This window comes from Leuciscus leuciscus (assembly GCF_965113295.1).
Source record: "Leuciscus leuciscus genome assembly, chromosome: 17".
In the NCBI taxonomy this organism is placed as follows: Eukaryota; Metazoa; Chordata; class Actinopteri; order Cypriniformes; family Leuciscidae; genus Leuciscus; species Leuciscus leuciscus.
Genome location: NC_138741.1, coordinates 6,831,468 through 6,851,478, shown reverse-complemented (window position 1 = coordinate 6,851,478; position 20,011 = coordinate 6,831,468). Strand labels below are relative to the sequence as shown.

At 38.0% G+C, this 20,011-nt stretch overlaps 2 protein-coding genes across 3 annotated transcripts in view; one reads left to right on the top strand and one right to left on the bottom strand.

Moving 5' to 3' along the window:
• Positions 1 to 7,360: 7,360 nt before the first annotated feature.
• Positions 7,361 to 13,518, bottom strand: LOC309479909 (protein ZNF365-like). 2 transcript variants are annotated; one of them, XM_082144180.1, is made up of 5 exons: positions 13,173 to 13,518; positions 11,028 to 11,749; positions 9,820 to 9,991; positions 9,276 to 9,322; positions 7,361 to 7,856 (listed from the first exon to the last, which is right to left on the bottom strand). In XM_082144180.1, the coding sequence occupies exons 2-5, from the start codon at positions 11,735 to 11,737 to the stop codon at positions 7,715 to 7,717; spliced, it is 1,071 nt and encodes a 356-aa protein (XP_082000306.1). In that variant the 5' UTR covers positions 11,738 to 11,749; positions 13,173 to 13,518; the 3' UTR covers positions 7,361 to 7,714. The 2 variants fall into 2 exon arrangements, with proteins under 2 accessions (XP_082000306.1, XP_082000307.1); XM_082144181.1 differs by lacking the exon at positions 13,173 to 13,518 and adding an exon at positions 13,062 to 13,163.
• A 266-nt stretch (positions 13,519 to 13,784) lies between these two features.
• Positions 13,785 to 20,011, top strand: part of LOC309479004 (rhotekin-2-like) — a gene marked incomplete at its 3' end in the record, with an annotated part of 7,160 nt that continues 933 nt past the window's right edge. Inside the window, exons 1-12 of the mRNA XM_082142850.1 lie at positions 13,785 to 13,992; positions 15,250 to 15,437; positions 15,541 to 15,593; positions 15,693 to 15,746; positions 17,073 to 17,190; positions 17,319 to 17,519; positions 17,634 to 17,728; positions 17,806 to 17,912; positions 18,009 to 18,140; positions 19,039 to 19,201; positions 19,292 to 19,399; positions 19,543 to 19,982. Coding sequence (XP_081998976.1) covers positions 13,861 to 13,992; positions 15,250 to 15,437; positions 15,541 to 15,593; positions 15,693 to 15,746; positions 17,073 to 17,190; positions 17,319 to 17,519; positions 17,634 to 17,728; positions 17,806 to 17,912; positions 18,009 to 18,140; positions 19,039 to 19,201; positions 19,292 to 19,399; positions 19,543 to 19,982 — 1,791 coding nt within the window. The 5' untranslated portion in view covers positions 13,785 to 13,860. The remainder of the gene's footprint in view (positions 13,993 to 15,249; positions 15,438 to 15,540; positions 15,594 to 15,692; positions 15,747 to 17,072; positions 17,191 to 17,318; positions 17,520 to 17,633; positions 17,729 to 17,805; positions 17,913 to 18,008; positions 18,141 to 19,038; positions 19,202 to 19,291; positions 19,400 to 19,542; positions 19,983 to 20,011) is intronic.

Sequence of the window (20,011 nt, the reverse complement as noted above, 5' to 3'; positions counted from 1 at the left end):
CACTAATAAAGCCCCATTCTTACAGATCATTAACTAAAAAAAGTTGGTTTAGGGTTTAGTTACCCTTTAAAGGTGCAGTACACGATTTCTGAGAAAAGCTATTGAAAGTGGATCAGACCGAGCAGCACAACACACTTGTAGCCAATCAGCAGTAGGGGGTGTGTCCTCTCCGGATGGGGGAGGAGAGAGTGAGATTTGAAGAAAGACTGTAGAAAGAGAGATGGCTGAGAGACATTACAAAAGAGAAAAGCTCAGAGGAATATCACTGGAAAAAGAAAAACAAGGATTATGATCAAACAAGAGCTTTAGGACCAGCGTTAATATGTCCAGCGCTGGAGAGACGTTAGAGAGCGGGAAGGCCTGAAAACGGATGGCGAGGTTGCGTCTGCTGCATACGTGAGTAACACTGGTTTTGCTTTGTTTCAAAGAATGAAATGGTCATGAATGGCCTCCGTCAGACAAAAACCTTCTAAAAAATGTAAATTGGAGAGATCGTGACCTCAGCATACTAAATGTAGTGAGTGACGTCGGTTCGAGCCTTAGAGGCTGCAGCCATTAAAGTCCTTCAAAGACAACAATGAGAGCGAACCAATCAAAAACACTACCAAGCGATTCTTTGATCTTCATGTTAATATGAACCATCTTCTCAATTCAAGTAGTACCAGTAAACCTCCACACTACAAGCTTTACTCTTTTTTCATTCTCTGGTCTCTGTTCCTAGATGACAGCTTTGTTTAATGTAGCAGAGCGGTCTTCGCCGTTTGGCTATGCGCTATCTGGTTCATGTGTGTTTCGGTTCTGGAGGTTTATTTTCCCTAACATCTTACTTGGAGGAATAGTTTGCACCAAAATTAAAATGTAATTTACTCACCCTCACGTCATTACAAACCCACACGTTTTTTTCTTCTTCCGCTGAACACAAAATAAAAAGTTTGGCAGGATGTTCAAGCTTTTTTTATACAATGAAAATGACTCGTGGCATGACAGAAATCATTCTGTGCCTCACAGAAAGCTATCGTATTGCTTCAGAAGACTTAGGGCCAGATTTACTAACAGCTTGCACCAGCGCAAACCCTCTTTTGACTTTAAAAAAACGACTGTCAGGATTTACTAAAGACACGCAGTGAAAAATATGTGCTGAAAAGGCGTGGACAGGGTGATTTTTGCTGCTGAACTTATTGCATATGCATTTGTAAATTGTGCTTTCAGACGCAAAATCTATGGGAGGAGAATATTTAATGATACGTAGCCTAATGATATGACGCAGCGCCTGAATATAGGTCTAATAGGTTAGACAAACTTAGTCCCGGTCACGTTGGAAGTTACTGAGCTGGGGACTATTTTCAGGCGCTGCGTCATATCATTACGCCTGCTGGACTCATGGTACGGCAGCAAAGTTTCTTGATTATTACGCAGGAATGAGAGTATAGTTCCTAGCCATATCAGCCTAGAAAATCGCAACTTTTCATTTTCCGTCGGTCTTAGTACACAATGTAACTACAGAAGAGTCAAGTTTTAAATAGGAAAAATATCGAAACTCTTTGGTCATTTTTTTGAGAGAGATGCTAATGGTCCTGTCCGATTCAATGATCTATGCTAAGCTATGCTAAAAGTGGGACCTCCAGACCCGGAGATCGGCTGAATGGATTCGAAAATGGTAAAACTCAACTGTTTAACTCTGGGGGAGTTGTAAAATGAGCCTATTTCCAAAAAAGTGGAGTATCCCTTTAATGTAGAATTGGTGGCATAATTTACAAAACAAGTCATAATGTCCAATGTATAACACACAGAAAAGTTCTTCCAGGGTTCTAGTGTTTTAACATGATTTCTCGAATGAAGTATAACATAGATCTTCGAGATCTGTAGGTGGAGAACAATTTATCGTCTTCTCATGATTTACAAAGAAAAAATATCATCAGATAATTTGCAAAGAAAATGGTGCTACCAGTCGCTGAACTTAACATGTTCAGAAACATTATCAAATGTCTTGGGGTGCGTTTTCCGAAACCATTGTTAGCAAATTATGGTCATTAAGTCATTTACATTTACGCATTTGGCAGACGCTTTTATCCAAAGCGACTTACATTGCGTTATCCTATACATTTATACATAGGTATGTGCAATCCCCTGGGATCGAACCCACAACCTTGCGTTGTTAACGCAATGCTCTTACCACTGAGCTACAGGAAAGCTAATTTCTGTCGTTACCAACATAGTTGAACGATTTGGCATTTCCCAAAACTATAGTTCCAACGAACATTCGCAAACAGTGTCAAACTTATGTGGTTGGATCTTACTGTGGTTTGGGAAACGCACCTCTGGAATGCACAAGGATTACTCTTGTGGGATTACTAAAGGATTACTAAAGGGGTGGTAGTGGCGCAATGGATAAGACACATGCCTTTGGTGTGAGAGACCCGGGTTCGAATCCACTGTGAGACACCAATGTGTCCCTGAGCAAGACACTTAACCCCTAGTTGCTCCAGAGGCGTGCGACCTCTGACATATATAGCAATTGTAAGTCGCTTTGGATAGAAGCGTCAGCTAAATGAATAAATGTAAAATGTAAATGTACTCTACATCCAAAGTTGGACTGAAAATTTTTTTTTTGAAATGTCACATGAGATAGAAGAGCGTGTGTTGAATAAAAAAACTATTTCATACATTGCTGTTTAAGGATGCAGCCAGTTTGATCCTACTGGCCTTTAACTTCTAATTCAGGGTTTTTCATAATTGCACAAGAACAAGAAGCTCTTCACAGAGATCCTAAAATCAGTTTTGCATAGATGGTAAAATTGAGGATGCCCTCTAGTGCTCATCCACAGTATTGCAGTGATGAATAAGAAGTGAATTAAATATTTTTGAAGACATGTAAAGGTGGACTTTTGATTGTAGTGAATAAGATGAGATGTTATGAATTTAAATTCATATGTAAAACTACAACATCATAAGAATAAAAAAACTGTAAAAAAGTGCGTGTCGTCAAATGAGTGACCATTCAGTTACCACAAGAGATGGATGACAGACATAGCATTAACAAATAAGTCTTTAATGATCAATTCTAGTCACATTTATTATTCAGAATATCACGTACAGCAGCAAAGATAGCGCGAGACTTCAAATCTCACAGTATCACACGTGTAATACAGACAACAATGTTCCGAGAGAAAGGCACAAACATTAAGATAAGTCTAGAGAAAACATTAAAATATCAGCTCAAATTATACACATTATTATCAAGAAACATCAAACAATAGAACCAAAAAAAACATTTTTTAAACATTTTAACTTTGTTCTACTTCTGATTGTCATCTTTAATGGCATACCTACACTTCTAGAGCCCAACCTAATTCCAAAAAAAAATAAAAATTGTATGGTATTAATATTAGGGATGCATCGGTATACAATTTTTTTGCTGAAACAACGGCTGAATGACCTAATCAAACTGATACTGGCAAAAAAACAACAAAAAAAGCCACTTATGACTGAATTTGAATGGCCACCAATACTGTATACTGTGAAATTGAACCTGATATTGACAAAATATTGACATAACTGACATTATTATTGTATAAGTATTGAAAGTATTGGTAGATAAGCAACTATAATGCTATACTTAACTTATTTTTAGCATCATCCTTATTAATGTTTTCAGTCAGTCCAAAAATTATGTCAACTTTTAAAAATAATGGTTTGAACCAGTGTTGTGGACACTGTGCTCGGTATCCATAATATTAGTTGGGGACTAATAATGAGACAACAAAAATACATTGTAGGAAACACTGTCTCAGATCACATCTATAATGCAGATCATTTAGAAAAGTAAAAAATAAGAAAAACTGAAAAAGTGAATTTGGTCGAGCCCTATTATGTCTAGTTTCCAATGTTTTCTGTACAGTATACCGTTTCTTTTCCTCCCATCATGAAAGTATTGTCACATATTGCACAAGCCACTGGATAAAGCATTATAGCATGCTCACTCACAATAAAATACCGATGGATGTGAATGATCTCATGCTCACACAGCACTTCAGATCTCCTTCTAAGTAAACACAAAATATCAAGTAATACAGAAACTTGAAGGAAGCACAAAAGACAAAATAAGATTCTAATCACAGTGTCAGAACTGAGCACACAATGGAGTGGATGACATTGCCACCACTGAACAAAACATCACAAACAGAGGTTAAAGGCGCTCTATGTAATTCTTTTGACTGTACTAAAGCATAAAAATACCATAATGTTCGCAGAGATGTAGGAAACATGCTAAGTTCAAATACTTGTTTCTTTGAGAAACAATCCTACAGCCAGTTATTCTACTTTAAAATGTGCGTTCTGTGTCAGAATGTCTGTTTCTGTTTTGGTCTGTGTGATCCCGCCCACTGCCAATTCACCCAATAGTATTTCGACTCTCCGGGTTGCCAGTTGGTGGAAAACACAGCGATGGAAGCCGGCAAACAAAATGGGTCCGAGATCGCAAATTCTACCCGACCTAAAAAGCCTTCGCAATAAAAACATTGCAAACATATACATTAGCTGATCAACTTATACTGTAAGGCTCGTCGCTTCCTATTGTCAATTATGCACGTTTTTCTTGCGTGTCCTCAATCTGGCAACCCATGTGAGCGTGGAGTCTGAGAAGGACGGGGCGGGAGAAACAACCCAGTACCCAGTTCGACCGCTAGCAGTCAATATTACAGAGTGCACCTTTAAAACAAGAATTATAACTAGCTGTTTTTAAACTTTCATCTTCTGATCTTAAAATCCACGTTTTTTTTGTTCGTTTTTTTGGGTATATTTTTAAGGTAAAAGCCTCACACACAAAGCTGAGAGGTCCTATTTAGCTGGTCACATGCAACTGGTACAATAATATGTGAAAAACATCGGAGCCTAAACTGAACAGAACAAGTAAGCCTGAGCTGAAATGTTAGCAAATGCCCTCATTTGGCTTTCCCCCCCCCAAAAAACAGACGGTTTTCATATGAAGACTTAAGGTGCTGTGGGTAAGATCTACCCTGCATCTGACACACTACTTACTAGTATTTAAAAAAGCATTATCAATTTTGAAGTCAAAGTTAAATGAAGCGTCGACCCAAATACATGCATGTAGTGGTCCTTTATCCATAAACACTGCATCAAACTCTACCAAAAGCACTACCCTGTTCCTCCAATCTGTTTTATGGACACTACCCTCATCATACATACAAGTATATTTCACATGTTATACCGTAAATATCAGTATTTCTTGTACATTACCATTACAATGACATCAGGACTTTGGTAATTACTTAAAGTAGCTATACTACAATTCTCTGAATTGTTTCACAGCTCTGCCGAAGATGAGAATAAGTGCTACTGCTCCAGTTATACAGAGCCCAGAATGATCTGATGTCTTTACTGACTGGGAATTATTAAATAAAATGTTCAATTTTAAGCTCTATGAACAAGTTAAAGGGGTCATGACATGAGAAATCAAATTTTCCTCGATCTTTTGACATATACGGGCAAAAAAGAAACACTGAAACATTTGTCAAAATATCTTTGAACGGTATTAGAGCAAATTTTCCTTTTGGGTGAACAATTACTTTAAATCAAAGTATTAAATCAATTTTTTCACAGTTCAGTCAAAGTGCTATTGCTCCAATTGTACAGAATAGCAAAAAGGATATTTTATCAAACTACTTGGCATTGGCAATGAATTTAAGAACACTTAAGAACATCTATACATATTTCAATAGCTGCATGTTTTACTTCAGTTGACTTTCTCTATTAAAGTTTCCTTTTTCTCTCCTGTTTTAAGTTTCTAAAGAGGCTGGCTAACAAGCAGGGAAACATATTCGTCCCTTTGAAATGTAGCACCACTATTTCAAATACACAACGGTACCTTCGAAAAAAGACCCAATTCAATTTAGATATTTGCTACATACATTTGCTTTTTGCTGAAACAGTGCATTTTCTATGAGAGAAAGTTTGTGAACAAACTACAAGCTTAAAGTGGCATAACGTCCGACCTGTGCGACAGGTTTTGTTTTAACATCGTCCTCCATTTAGATAATATAACTACATTCATTTTCCTGAACGGTAGATTCAGTTAGAAAACAAGCATGTAACATTACTAACTAGGTTATAGCTCCGCTTTCTGTAAGCAGCCTGTAATAACAGCTTTATCTATTTAAATTAAAGGGCAGTTTCACCATGTGTTCATTCAAGAGCCAATCTTATTAAAATATTTCACAGATGGACCATAATCACATTTAAGAATCAAATAAGTATCAAATAACTAATCTGCCATCTGTAGTCGGTAACAGTGGAGTCCAAAAGTCACTGGTGGAAAAAATGTAAAATGGCACTAGTGAAAACACGTTTTTCTTTTGAGTTATTCTTGCTGGCTGCATGCAAACACAAACACACAGGGAGACCGGTGTAGTCCGACTCGTAATGAGTCATGAATCAATCAATAATGCTACATTCAGACTTGCAGGCCATTTCTTTTTTTTAAGGAACCACATGGAATCTGATCTTTTTTATTCTGATTTGCTTCCATATGTGGTCCTAAATCAGATACATGTCTGAATTTTTGCAATGCGTCAAATCAGAATTCATCATTCATCACAATTCTGCGATGATGGGAGTCACTACACAGATTTCACATACCGCTAGTTCTTTAGTCACTCAGTGAATATGGAAGACGGCGGTGAAGTTAGTCAGTGGAGGGACGGTGAGCTGTCACACTCTTAAGTATTACGGTGTCAGCTCTATACAAGCAAAACTTAGAAAAAATGCACAAGAAAAACGTTGCTCTCTTGCTCCTCATCATCGTCCGTGTCCTCCTTATCGCCTGCACACTAATTCACTGACTTCAGCGGCACATCGCCTTATAAATGAACGCTTGAACGCTTGACTTCAGTCATTTTGTGTTTACTTCAATATGACAGCGTGCTGCGTGCCATCTTTGTTATTGTTCTTTTGCACATGCGGGTCAATTTAGGATCGTGACAAATGTAAAAAAAATTGGACCTGAGCAATAAATCAGAATTGAGCACTAAGGCTTGGAGTGTGAACGTAGCCTAAGGTTCAGTATGCTTTACTAAATCAACATGTGACCCACTGAACTGCCACTTATCATTACTTTCACTGATGTGCAACTTGAAATCTTTTGTAAAACTTAAATCAACTCACTGGTTGTTAATGACAATGTGTAAATATATTTGCACGTTTTTTGTAATAAATTATACACTAACATTCAAATGTTTGGGGCTGGTATGTTTTTTTTGAGTTTTAAAAAAAAGAGGCCTTACCAAGGTTGCATTTATTTGATATATATATATATATATATATATATATATATATATATATATATATATAAAGCAATATTGTTAAATGTTATTACCATTTGTAATGTATTTTATTCCTGTGATGCAAACCTGAATCTTCAGTATCAGTGTCACATGATCCTTCAGAACAGTCACTTTTGATCAATTTCATGTATCCTTGCTAAATAAAAGTATTAATTTCTTTAAAAACAATCTTACCCCAGACTTTTGATTGGTAGTGTATTTTAATAAACCAAAAAAAAAAGAGAGAAGATTCTGAATCCCAGATATTCAATGTGGTCTCAGACCTTTGGACCCCACTGAATAATTGTTAATACATTCAACATATTCACTTCGATATTATTTACATGTACACTCATTGCTAAGCTCCGCCCCTGTCCCTAAACCTCATACCCATCTGACCTCCTCTGCTGGGACCAGCTGTCGTAACCCAGTCTCCCAGCAGAACCTTCCAACAGTTCCCATCCAGACTGACCAAGCAACTGCTGCTCTTCATCCGGCTCAAGATGCTCTCCTGAAGACCTGAAGCCAAACAGCAAAATAAGTTGGACAGGTGCTCAGTTAAAAACGTCAAAATGAAAGAAATGAAAAAAAGAAAAGATAATAACACACTGACTGCTTTTTCTGCTCCCATTAAACCAATATAGTTTGCAACGTTTTGAACAATCAAGGTCTTTGTCAGGCAATAGGAACAACAAATATCAAGGGATTTCATATTCACATATATAATAAACACACACCAGATAAAACTAAACAATTATCCAATAAGCAAAAATAAAATATCAAACAATTATTGAAAAGGGAGACATCACCTGACGAAGACCTTGACAAAGCAAATTATTAAAGTTTCATGGGAGCAGATAAAGCAAATACATTTTATTTCTTTTATTTAATTTGTACACACTTTAAGGCTAATTAAATGGAAAAGAACACAGAAGGGTAATTTATGGAAGGGGCAACATGATCTTCTACTGTCTTGATAGGATCACATTAATTAGTTAGAGGGGACGAACTGTCTGCTACAAGCCAAATGAGTCAAATAAGGACATGATTTATAGTGAAGTGCTCTGAATTGTTTTCCACAGGTAGTTACGTATAGGAAGTTAACATCAAAAAAAAAAAAAGGTAACCTAAAAAAATGATAACATCTAAATTAAAGGTGCAGTAAGCGATTTCTGAGAATCATTGTTTAACACTGTTGATATTTGAAATCAACCCAAACACACCCCTCCCTTCATTGCTCCGCCCACAAACTGGATGTCTCTTCATCATAGAAGAAGCGAAGCAAAATAAAGCTTCATGAAAAATAAAGCGAAGATGGCGAACGAACGACAAGGAAGAACAAGAAATGAACATACAGTACACAAGAGTATATACAAGCAAGAGTTGGTTGTTAGTCGCCAGCAGTTCTGTGAAACAGCAAAACCAATGTTACTCAATATGGAGCAGAAACAACGCAACCTCAGCCTCCGTTTTCAGGCCTTCCTGCTCTCTAACGTCTCTCCACCACTGGAAATCTTTTCTAATATTAACGCGGGTGCTAAAGCTTTTACCTAATCATAACCCTTCTTTTTCAGTCACTCTCTCTCCTCCCCCATCATGAGAGGACACGCCCCTTACTGCTGATTGGCTACAAGTGTGTTTTGCTGCTCGGTCTGATTCACTTTCAACAGCGTTTCTCAGAAATAGTGTACTGCACCTTTAACTGGTTTTATTCAAGTCAAAAATATTATTTAATATTACTGTATCAACCTAAATACATTAATTTATACCAACAAAATTCATTTTAATGGGTTAAATCTTTAGCTCTTTAAGTTAACAATTGCAAGTTACCACTTTTTACAGTGAAGCTTAAAAAGTTCAAGTTAAATGGTTACATGAATTACTCATTACTGGGTTAATGTGACTTTTCTTCTAAAAGTGAAAGCAATAATGAAATACCTGCTTTGTGTTATTCTGTGTGGACCGAACTCTGATGGCAGAGGCACCTGAAATAATGAGAAATTAGAGAAATACAATAGGGCTGACATATTTCTGAAATAGAAGTTCATTACTGCAATCCTGAAGTAGGTCATGTCAGGTGATTCATTATCAATGGGAATATCTTTTGTATAGGGTCAATGACTTGATGCTCTGGCATTTAAAATTACCTATGAAATTCATTTAAAAGTAAAAAATAGTGGTGTAACGGTCTAGAGAACTTAAAAAAACAAATGATTTCATTATTAAAACATTGTATATCTTGTAACACTAGCATAGTCTTTTATTATAATTTCTTTTGAAAAAACAATGGAGCAATTTTGTTTTAAAATACTATTATCTAAAATGTTGTGAGGCCAATCACAATCACTAACATGAACACCATTAAAAACAGAGGACCCTGTGTGATTTTTTTTTTTTTTTTACTTTCTAAAACCCTTTTTAAATTGAGTCGTGAGATTGATGCAGATTGAGTGTTATGTTGATGCATATTTTGGTAACATACAGAGTGAGCCGTGCAGTAATGCCTGTGAGGGACGCTCTGATAATACTCCAGTAGTCTCTCGGCCAGGGAAATCCGCCGCAAGAGGCTTTCAATGAACCGTCGCAAACGAACCTTCCCACACATCTCGTGCTGCGCCGCTGCTTCCAGAAACTTCTGGATGGTGACAACTTCCCTGCGATACAGTCAGAGGTAGTTATGAAACATTAGGCTCTCATCACAAAATGTAAAAGGATTAAAGGCGTCCAATCATATTTAATCATTTTCTTCAAAGTCCATAAATGTATTACTGTTTTGTTCTGTTTCTTGCTGCTGCACTTTTAAGAAAAAAAATAAGCCACAGAGTTGAGCACTTTCTCCATTTCATCATCATTTACACCCCCTCATGTCATTCCAACACAAATAAAATAACTTTATTTTATTTGTGAAACACAAAAGAAGAATGTTCTTTATTAGAGGTCAGAGGTCACTCTTCCGCCAGAACTCGACTTGCCAGAAGCCAGTGATTATAGTTTATAAAGTTATAAATATGGATATTTTTCATACAAAAACGAATCGCTTTGCTTCAGAAGGGCTTTATTACCCCCCTGGAGCCATATAGATTACTTTTATGATGGATGGAAGCACTTTTTTGGGGCTTCAAAAATCTAAGGTACAATTCACTCCCATTATAAAGCTTGGGAGAGCCAGGATATTTTTCAATATAACGCCGATTGTGTTTGGCTGAAAGAAGAAAATCATATACACCTAGGATGGCTTGAGGAAGAGTAAATTATGGGATCATTTTAATTTTTGGGTGAACTATCCCTTTAAGGGTATAGGGGGCGATTTTGGACACAGCCTTTGATTAACCATTTATATGGATTTCTAGATGCGTTCATGCCATTCTGACAAGTAAAAAGCCTTTACATTCTCATAATTACAACTTGTAAAGACAAGTTTCAAGACTAAACTTGTACCACCCGACAGGCTGACTGTCATCTCGTAATAGTGGTAATTACGACATGCATCTTGTACAATCTCTTTATGAAAGTTCTAAAGTGTCAAGAGATTTGGGTGAGTAGACTTTCAATGGAGGGACAGAAATCTCTCATGTTTCATTAAAAAGATCTTCATTTGTGTTCCGAAGATGAACAGAATTTGTTGGGTTTGGAACGACATGACGTTGAGTGAATGAGTTAGCGAACTAAGCCTTTAAATCTTTCACTCACTGTTCTCTCCGCTCCAGCTCGTGCTCCGAGATGCTGAGCTGCTGCCTCAGTGTGGCGATCACCATCACAGCGGCGTCTACCTGTCGGCTAAGCGCTCGCTCTCGCTCCAGCACTACCTGTTTCTCCTGGGCCAGGTGATGCGAGTGAGCGCGCTCACACAGGATAGCCGTGTCTGTCTGCGCTAGCTCTGAGCTCAGCCGTAGCAGACGCCGCTCCATGCTGCTATTGGCTGTCCTCATCATCCCCTCCAGCCTCTTCTCCACGGACGCCACCGGAGCCGAGAGGGGTCCAGCACCGGCTGATGCGTCCTCAACGCTGAGGCTCCTCTCGGGGGGCGTGAGCTTTTGCTCAGAGGGATGCTGGGATGGAGCTTGGTCAGCAGCGAATGTGTGTTTGCGCTCTCCTCTCGTAGTGGAGTTAGTATTGGTGCCGGCATCACGTACTTTATGCATGTCGGAATTGGAGATTTTGCAGCCTTCCATTCGGTCTGTGTTACATAAATCCCTTGTGGATAGTTGGCTGATGTCATGCTTAGTGTGGAACGGGTGGCTGTATTCAAGGTGAGCTCTGAGGGAAGAAAGACTGTGGAAACGTTGGTGCTCTCCACATCGCGGGCAGCGGAAAGGAAGTTGAGGAGGGACCCCGGCTCCACACGCCTGACCGTTCTTCACAAACAGCGCTGTGTTGCGTGTGCACACTTTCTGCTGCATGACACAGATAACCTATCAACAAAAAAATATTACAAATTTGTGCATCCAAGTTCTTCGATGTAAAAATATCTTACAGCAGAAATGGCAAAGTTGGCCTGCGATAACCTGTGATTTTGACCCACCATATCACAACAGGGGGGGGTTTACATGTCTTTGAAGCATATCTTAATTTCTAATGAATCTTTTTGTTTTAACTTTTTAGTTTTAATCATCTCAAATTTAATATAACATTGTTCGATGTAACGCAACTTTTACGTTTGTCCCACGGCACTCCTGTATGAATTTTGGTCCTTCTTAGTAAAAATGTTGGGTTACACTTTATTTAAAGGTGTCATTGTACAGTGTAATTAAATATTTAAGTACTGAATAATATTAAGCAACTACATGTACTTACTATAGGGATAGTGTAGGATTAGGATTTGGTTGAAGGTTAGTTGCATGTAATTATGCATAATTTACTGTTATAACAAGGACACTGTAAAATAAAGTGTTAACACATTTTTTTCATTTCTGCCAAGGACAACCATTTTTCTACCTTAGTAATAGACAAATATATCAGGCAGGCTGATTAATCTGTCTAAATTTGTCAATGCACATTAAATTTGCATATAATACAAACTGCATGAATCTGAATTGAAAAAATAATTTGGAACAGTAGCTTTCATTTTATAAGTGGATTAATTAGGTCAACACTATTGGGATGTCACAAAATGTCACCATGCATTAAATGAACTGTATCGTTTTTTCCTAGGAATTTTATTTTATTTTATTTTTTGTAGCCCAGATATTAAAGTATGTGCTTACACAGAAAGTGACTTTAAAAATAAAGCTAAACTGGAAATATGTGACAACTTGCCCCGGCGGTATTATCGGTATTTTATCGGCCACCATGAGCTCTTTTTAGATATCGGCATGGACTATTGAAAACCCCATATCGGTCGATAACTATGGTGTGTATCCCTCGCTGTCTAACTGGTCATTTTTATTAGATCAAGCTTTTCTCAAAGCCTAACATAGACCGAATATATGACAGTATCATTAGAATAAAATAAAATAAATGATCATATCAACACTTGAACCACTTGTCACATCTAGGCTGTGTGCTAGATATTCATTCAGAATATAACATGACAATTTCCATCCATTATTACTATTTAATTATGTTCTTAATTTCAGCATATCCATGGTTTAAATAGGTTAATGTAAAGCTTTGGCAAATCAAATGCATGCACATCGGTGGTGAGATGCATTTGCAAATGTTTTAATGCTTTACTTATATGCTTAAATCAACCGAAGATCATGCCATAATTGTTTCTATACTTACATTAAACTACCACAGACATATTTGTGAAAATCTTCTTAAGCAAGCAGGAGGAGATCTACTGGGCAGAGTCTGACTGACATTTTCTATAACACCACAAGCATGCGATCATACCTTGATGAACGAGCTCCAGTGGGATTGTGTATTGTAAGCTTTGATCAAACTGTTGCTCCTTCGGGTTATCTGTTGCTTGATATTTCAGTCCGAACCCCACTGGTAACCCTCTGTGATTGAGATACAGTAAAAGCGATATCTAGGTGTATGAAGTCATCTGGGTCAAGAATGAGCGTGACAGCAGCGACAGAGGTGACATTGATTTCTTTTCATATGACGCTGAATGCAGTTTTCGTGTGCAAAATGTCATCGCATTAGGTGTAAAATTACAGTCGCTGTAAAAAGATCACTGACTGAAAAGATTTCGGTCAGAACATTCAGGATTCATTAGAATGCAGTGCGGCAGACCGTCAGGTCAATCTATTTAAAGACAGACGGGGGAGAAGAGCACAAAATCACAGCATTAACACAAACCCACGTTATTTGATAATTTGCATAAACTAGTTTAAAATGTAGTATACCTCACATATCAGTATGAAATTCGCAAAATGTAAGAATAAAATCGACTTATTTAAGCACACCTATTTAGTTTTTTCGATACCCCAACCTTTCACAGTTTAAAAATGGTATCGCCCAACTGCTGTATAGGCAACAGCGAGCTTTGAAATAAGCTGATTGGTCGATTCACGCTTGTGTAATCCGTTGGTTTGTTGTGCGGAGAGAGGCTTGTCTTGAGGAAGAGGCCAGTATGGATCCACCGCGGGATATTCAACATTTTAAACGAAATATTGCCACTCGATCCACGGTATCATCGTGTTCCTCTCTCGCCATGGAGATCAAGAGAAAGAAAATAAGAGAAAGCATGTTTTTTCAAAATGAGGTGAGTCTGTTATGCTGGAATTCACGTTGTGGTTTTTCATGTCTGTTATTAATTATTCAAGACTAACCGGTACATTCAATAATTTTCTCAGGCCAAAGACAGACATATGAAGCGATGCACAAACGTGCATAACACGCAGCAGATAATAGAAGACATGAATTTGTTGTTCATAACTTCTAAGAAACTAAAGGTAGTTGTGTATGAGGAGAGTTCGGTCATGTTTCATTCATATTCTATCTAACGTTAGTTACCATATTATGTGTTGGAATCCTCCAATGGACCAAATTAGTGAATTTTTTTTGTCTAAAACATCATCACACAGCTCTAAAATTAGTCGATGTTTAGATTGTTTTGCGTCTTTTTGTCCAACTAACGCTACTAGTCTTCACCACCTGCTTGCCATCCGATTCGTGGACAAATCGTTTCATGTGAATCGAATCTTTTAGTTTGTTTTGCGGTTTTTGATTCCGACTCGAAAGTCCAATTAGCCATGAGCCGAGGCGAGACTATTAATAAACAAACCAAAATTAAAGGGATATGTTAGTTCAACCAAAAAAAATCTGTCGTTTATTCACCCATATGTTGCTCCAAACCTGTATGAATTTCTTTCTTCTGCTGAACACAAAAGAATAGCCTATATTTTGAAGAATATCGATAACAGTTGACGGACGCCATTGACTTCATAGTTTGGGGGAAAAAAATATTATGTAAGTCAAAGTAGTCCAACAACTGTTTGGTTACCTATATTCTTCAAAATATCTTGTGTGTTCAGCAGAAGAAAAAGAAATTAATTCAGGTTCGGAACAACTTAAGTGATGACAGAAATTTCATTTTTGGGTGTTGATTGAACTATCTCTTCAAAACCAGTGTCCCCCTCCATATGCTTTATTGAAACATAATAATATCATGCCATGGTCAATGTGATTATGGTTGGACTAAATCATTATTTAATCTAAGTTTTAAAAGAACCGATTCACCAAAAAATAACTCCCACTTCCTCTACTTTCACTCACTTTCATTGATCCATGTGCCATTGTCTGTTCTAAAAGACCTGCTTTCCCCTAAAGTAGGATGAGCTCCTCTTCTCATCCAGCTATTTTTATGTTACTTCACTGGCTCATTCCCATTCATTGGTGTCCAGACCATTGATCCCCAATGCCCATATTCTTCCTCTTGTCTGAATTTGTTTTACCCAGAACTCTTTTGAGAGCACTTGTCCATTAAATTTCTCCTGATGAATTTTACCCTTCACAATAGGACCGTGATATTCAGGAGAAATTGGAGTTTGAGATGCGAATGAGAGCCGGGGCTTACAAGATTCTGGTTGCCAGCACTAAAAAAGAGCAGGTGTTGGACGCTTCCAGGAGTCTGTTAACCTGTAATGCCAGAATTAAAGCCTACATGAGTGAAGCCCAGAGGAGGAAAGGGCACCAGGACATCAGAAGGTTAGAACAGCAGCTGTATTGCTGGGAGTAGTTAGTGGAAACTTTATTTTTAATGTAAATGATCAAACATGCATATAAATAATATACTTTTTTTTTTTTTTAGATCCTCAGTCTCTCAGGATCAAATCCCTTGTAAGGGAAAGGTAGCCATATCTGGTAAAGGAATCAACTTTTCTTTTTTCATATAACCCCGTTTGTTATTTTGTAGTAAAAATGTCTTTCTTTCATTCATGTTTTTTTCCTTTACTTATCCAGGCCTGCGAATTCCATTGTTTTGGAAAGATTCAGAACACTTTAACAGCAAAGGGAGTGAGTGACAGTATAACATTTATAATGATTTATTATTTTAAAAAATCCACGTCTTTGCTAATGTTATGAATATAATGCAAATATATGCTTTTTTGATTTTTATTAATTGAATGGTTTAGCTTACACACACACTTCTGAAGGATCATGTGACAGTGAAGACTGGAGTAATGAAAAAAAAAATGCAGCTTTGGTATTTTTAATATAATAAAAGGGAAAACTGCTTGTAATTGTAAAATTTCACAATATTGCTGTTTGTACTATAATTAAAGGAGTAGTTTTTAAATTACCCCATGATTTACTCCCCCCTCAAACCATCCTGGGTGTATATGACTTTCTTCTTTCAGACGGATACAATCGGAGTTATATTAACAAACACCCTGACGCTTCCGAGCTTTATAATGGCAGTGAATTGCGACCATCAGTTTGAAGCTCAAAAAAGTGCATCCATCCATCATAAACGAACTCCAAATGGCTCCGGGGGGGTTAATAAAGGCCTTCTGAAGCAAAGTGATGAGTTTGTGTAAGAAAAATATTCATATATAAGTAACACGTTACAAAGTAAAATTCTAGCTTCCGGCCAAACGGCCATACCCAGTGTACTTGTGTATAATGCCGCGTTCCAGGCAACCTGTAACCCGTGTTTTTCCAACCTTATACCCGTGAAAGTGCACTGGAACGGCAGTCAAACCCGTGACTTCCCACCCGTGAACTCGTACTAGATCGATGTACTCCCAGTTACGAGTTGGAAAAACACGGGTTACAGGTTGCCTGGAACGCGGCATAAAGCGCAACTTGTGACGTCGGAAGTAGCGTAGTGCGTCATGGCGCAGTGTAAATATCAGCTGTACGTTGCATTTCTCGCATAAGTTGTGCTTTACACTTAAGTGCAATCCGTATGTTCATTTGGCTGGAAGCTAATTATTTTTTAAATCCCCGGAGCCGTTTGGAGTTTGTTTATGATTGATGGATGCACGCACTTTTTTGAGCTTCAAACTGATGGTTGCAATTCACTCCCATTATAAAGCTCGGAATCGTCAGGGTGTTTATTAATATAACTACGATTGTATTCATCTGAAAGAAGAAAGTCATAATTATACACCTAAGATGGCTTGAGGGTGAGTAATTCATGGGGTAATTTTCATTTTAAAGTGAACTGCTCCTTTAAGTAAATGCCGCTTTGGAGAGCATAAGAGAGTTCTTTCAAAAACACGTAAAATCTTAACAACCCCAAACTTTTGAACAGTAGTGTGTATAAAATATGTATATTTTAAGAAATCTCTTCATATAGTCATTTATCCTGATGCCATGCATATCTGAACCCAACAGATGCACAGCGGGTGGCAGTCTTTTGTTTGATAAAGATTGGCTCAGAGATTTTTGACACTGAAATGGTGATTGCAGACCCCTCAATGACCGATATTTGCTTTGAAGGTGTCAAAAATTTGTAAGTTCTCATCTTTCCATATTGCACTCTTTAGCCATTTAAGAAATATGTGAAAATGATGATCTTGTTTAAAAGAAAGAGAACTGCAGTCTGTAGAGTTCTGAGCTCAATTTCAATCATTTTAACAGCTCTGAAGCGAAGCCGGACTTTGAACTTACATTTGAGCTGTATAGCTGTGGACTGGAGGAGGAACAAACCTTTGTCAACACTCCAAAAAAACTGGCTAGGAAGCTGCGCTTGTCTTTTGGCAGATCTTCAGCCAGGAAACTCTGCCCTCTCCTGGATGGAGGAGACCCAGACACTTTCCTCCAGTCCAACCCAATACCATTGTATGCAAGCATGGATATAATGTCCATTTCCTTACAATTAATATCATTTCTATTGTTGTACTAGAGAAATTCATGTAAAAAAAAAAACACCAAACATTTTTTTGTGTGTGTCAGAGGTGCACAGTACTCATTGTTGGCGTACACCACACTGGGCTTGGAGCAGGCAGAGGGATCTTTCCAGTCTCATTCTCTTATAATCATGCAGAATGGTAAGAACAAACAACCCACATTTGAATAATTGACCAGCATAGTGGTTCTGATTGACCTCCTGCCATTGGTCTGTCAGTGGAGGCTTCATCATGGCTGCCGCTGTATGGAAACCTGTGCTGTCAGCTGGTGGCACAACCTGACTGCATGACACACGACATGATGAGCAGTTACCTGAGCCAACAGGCAAGACATCAACTGGTGTTTTTCTAGTAAAGATTCATGTCAACATTTGTAAATGGAATGAAATGTGTAAAATCAACATTTTGTTTATCCATTTAGCTAAGCATTGAGGGTTTGCAACGCCGCTGTAAGTTATATTGTATGCTGAAGGCTGGACAGATTTCATGCTATTACTCTCCTGAAGAGATTCAAGCAAAAGTGGAGCCCAGCCTCATTATTCCCATAAACCAGGTAAGAAACATTTCTAAAATGGCCTTTTTTCCCCCATTAAAACCTGAGAATGGAACACTTTGTTTTTTAGGAAGGAATGTATAAGATAAAGTGTTCTACTGTGTTTGAGGTCACCACAAAATACAAATTCCTGGTTTTGTGCATGATTTTATATATTTCCAAAAAGGGTTGCGTTTAAAAAAAGACAAAAAAATAAGGATTAGTTCCCCCAAAAATGAAAAACTTGAAATCAATTACTCACTCTCATGTTGTTCCAAACCTGTAAGACTTTCGTTCATCTTTGTAACACAACTACCATTTTGTTGCTTAAAAAAATTCATAAAGGGAACTTAAAACTAATCCATCAATTGAGCAGTTTCGTCCAAATTTTCTGAAGACTCGATCGCTTTAAATGATGAACAGATTGAATTTATTCTTTTATTCACATATTATCATTGATCAGCGAACATAAACAGAAGCTCATCCATACTTGCTTGATGCACGAGAACAAACCTCTTTCGTTCTTGCAGAAGCTCAAACGTGCTGTGTAACACGAGAATGAACCTCATTGGTTCTTGCAGAAGCTCAAACGTGCTGTGTAACACGAGAATGAACCTCATTGGTTCTTGCAGAAGCTCAAACGTGCTGCGTAACACGAGAATGAACCTCATCGCTTCTCGCACGTCAAGCGTACGTGCTCGAGATATTATCCTTTTTAATATCAGCTGATATAATAATTGGCTATATGGCTACACTGCTATATGCCGCCTTTCTAATCTAATAAGCTTGTAGTTAACACAGTAATTTAATTACGGTTACAGCAATAATAGCAAATGACTGACAAAGCTTTACCATTTGGGATACATTGAAGAACCATCATAAAATATGTAGTATAATGTTTGTGTGTGTGTTTATGCAGGAGACCCGTATTCGTGTAGAAAAGGACCACCAGAGGACTGGCTGTAAACTCAACCTGATAAACCCGGGAAATGGAGACTCCGTCAGTCATGTGTTCATTACTGATACTCCTGACATCTTACAGGAGTGGCTGGATGCCCTCTGGCAGCACATTTATGACCAGGGTCAGTTCAACAAGCGCCTGTCAGAATTCAAAGCAAAATTATTTTACTATAGTTTGTATGCGTTAACAATTATTACCAACTTATTCTTAGGTCAGTGGCTACATGCATGTGACAAGCTCATGGAAATTGAGGTTTTGTCACCACGGAAACCCCCACTCTTTCTTACGAAGCAAGCTGACTCTGTTTATAATGATCTGAGTGAGTAATCAAGGACATATGTATCATTTTATAATATAATATAAGAGTGACTTGTTCTGCTTTTGTTAGAATAATTTATGAGGAACGAGGAACTTCCTGTTATTTCTGTGTTAATTATTATTTGGTTAATGTATTCTTTTTAGGCATCGGTTCCCCTGGGAAATTTGAGAGCTTGACTGACATAATTCACAATAAGATTGAGGAAACTGATGGGCGCCTTCTCATTGGTCAGGAGGAGGACACAGAGCCGCCTCATTGGGCAGCGCTGTTTGAAGGATCCCGGCCAATGGTAGTACAAAAAACGGTTCTGTCACCAGGTAAAGAAAGCAATCAGTCTATTACGAGTCCCGTCACGGGCAGCAAAAAGAAGAGGAGAGCTCCTCCACCCCCTCCCGATAAATTACCCTTTACCAGCGTCTTATCCAATCAGGAGAAAGAGAACTGTAAGGGGGCGAGGCCTCGGACAGGGCGACCCTCGCTGGATGCTAAATTCTCTGCCATCATTCAGCAGTTGCAGAAGAGTCATGCATCAACACGCAAAAACGCCCCTCTTGGACAGATCGAGCCCTGTCAGCACCCTTGTGTCCAGCAAAAAAGAGATGACGAGTCAGA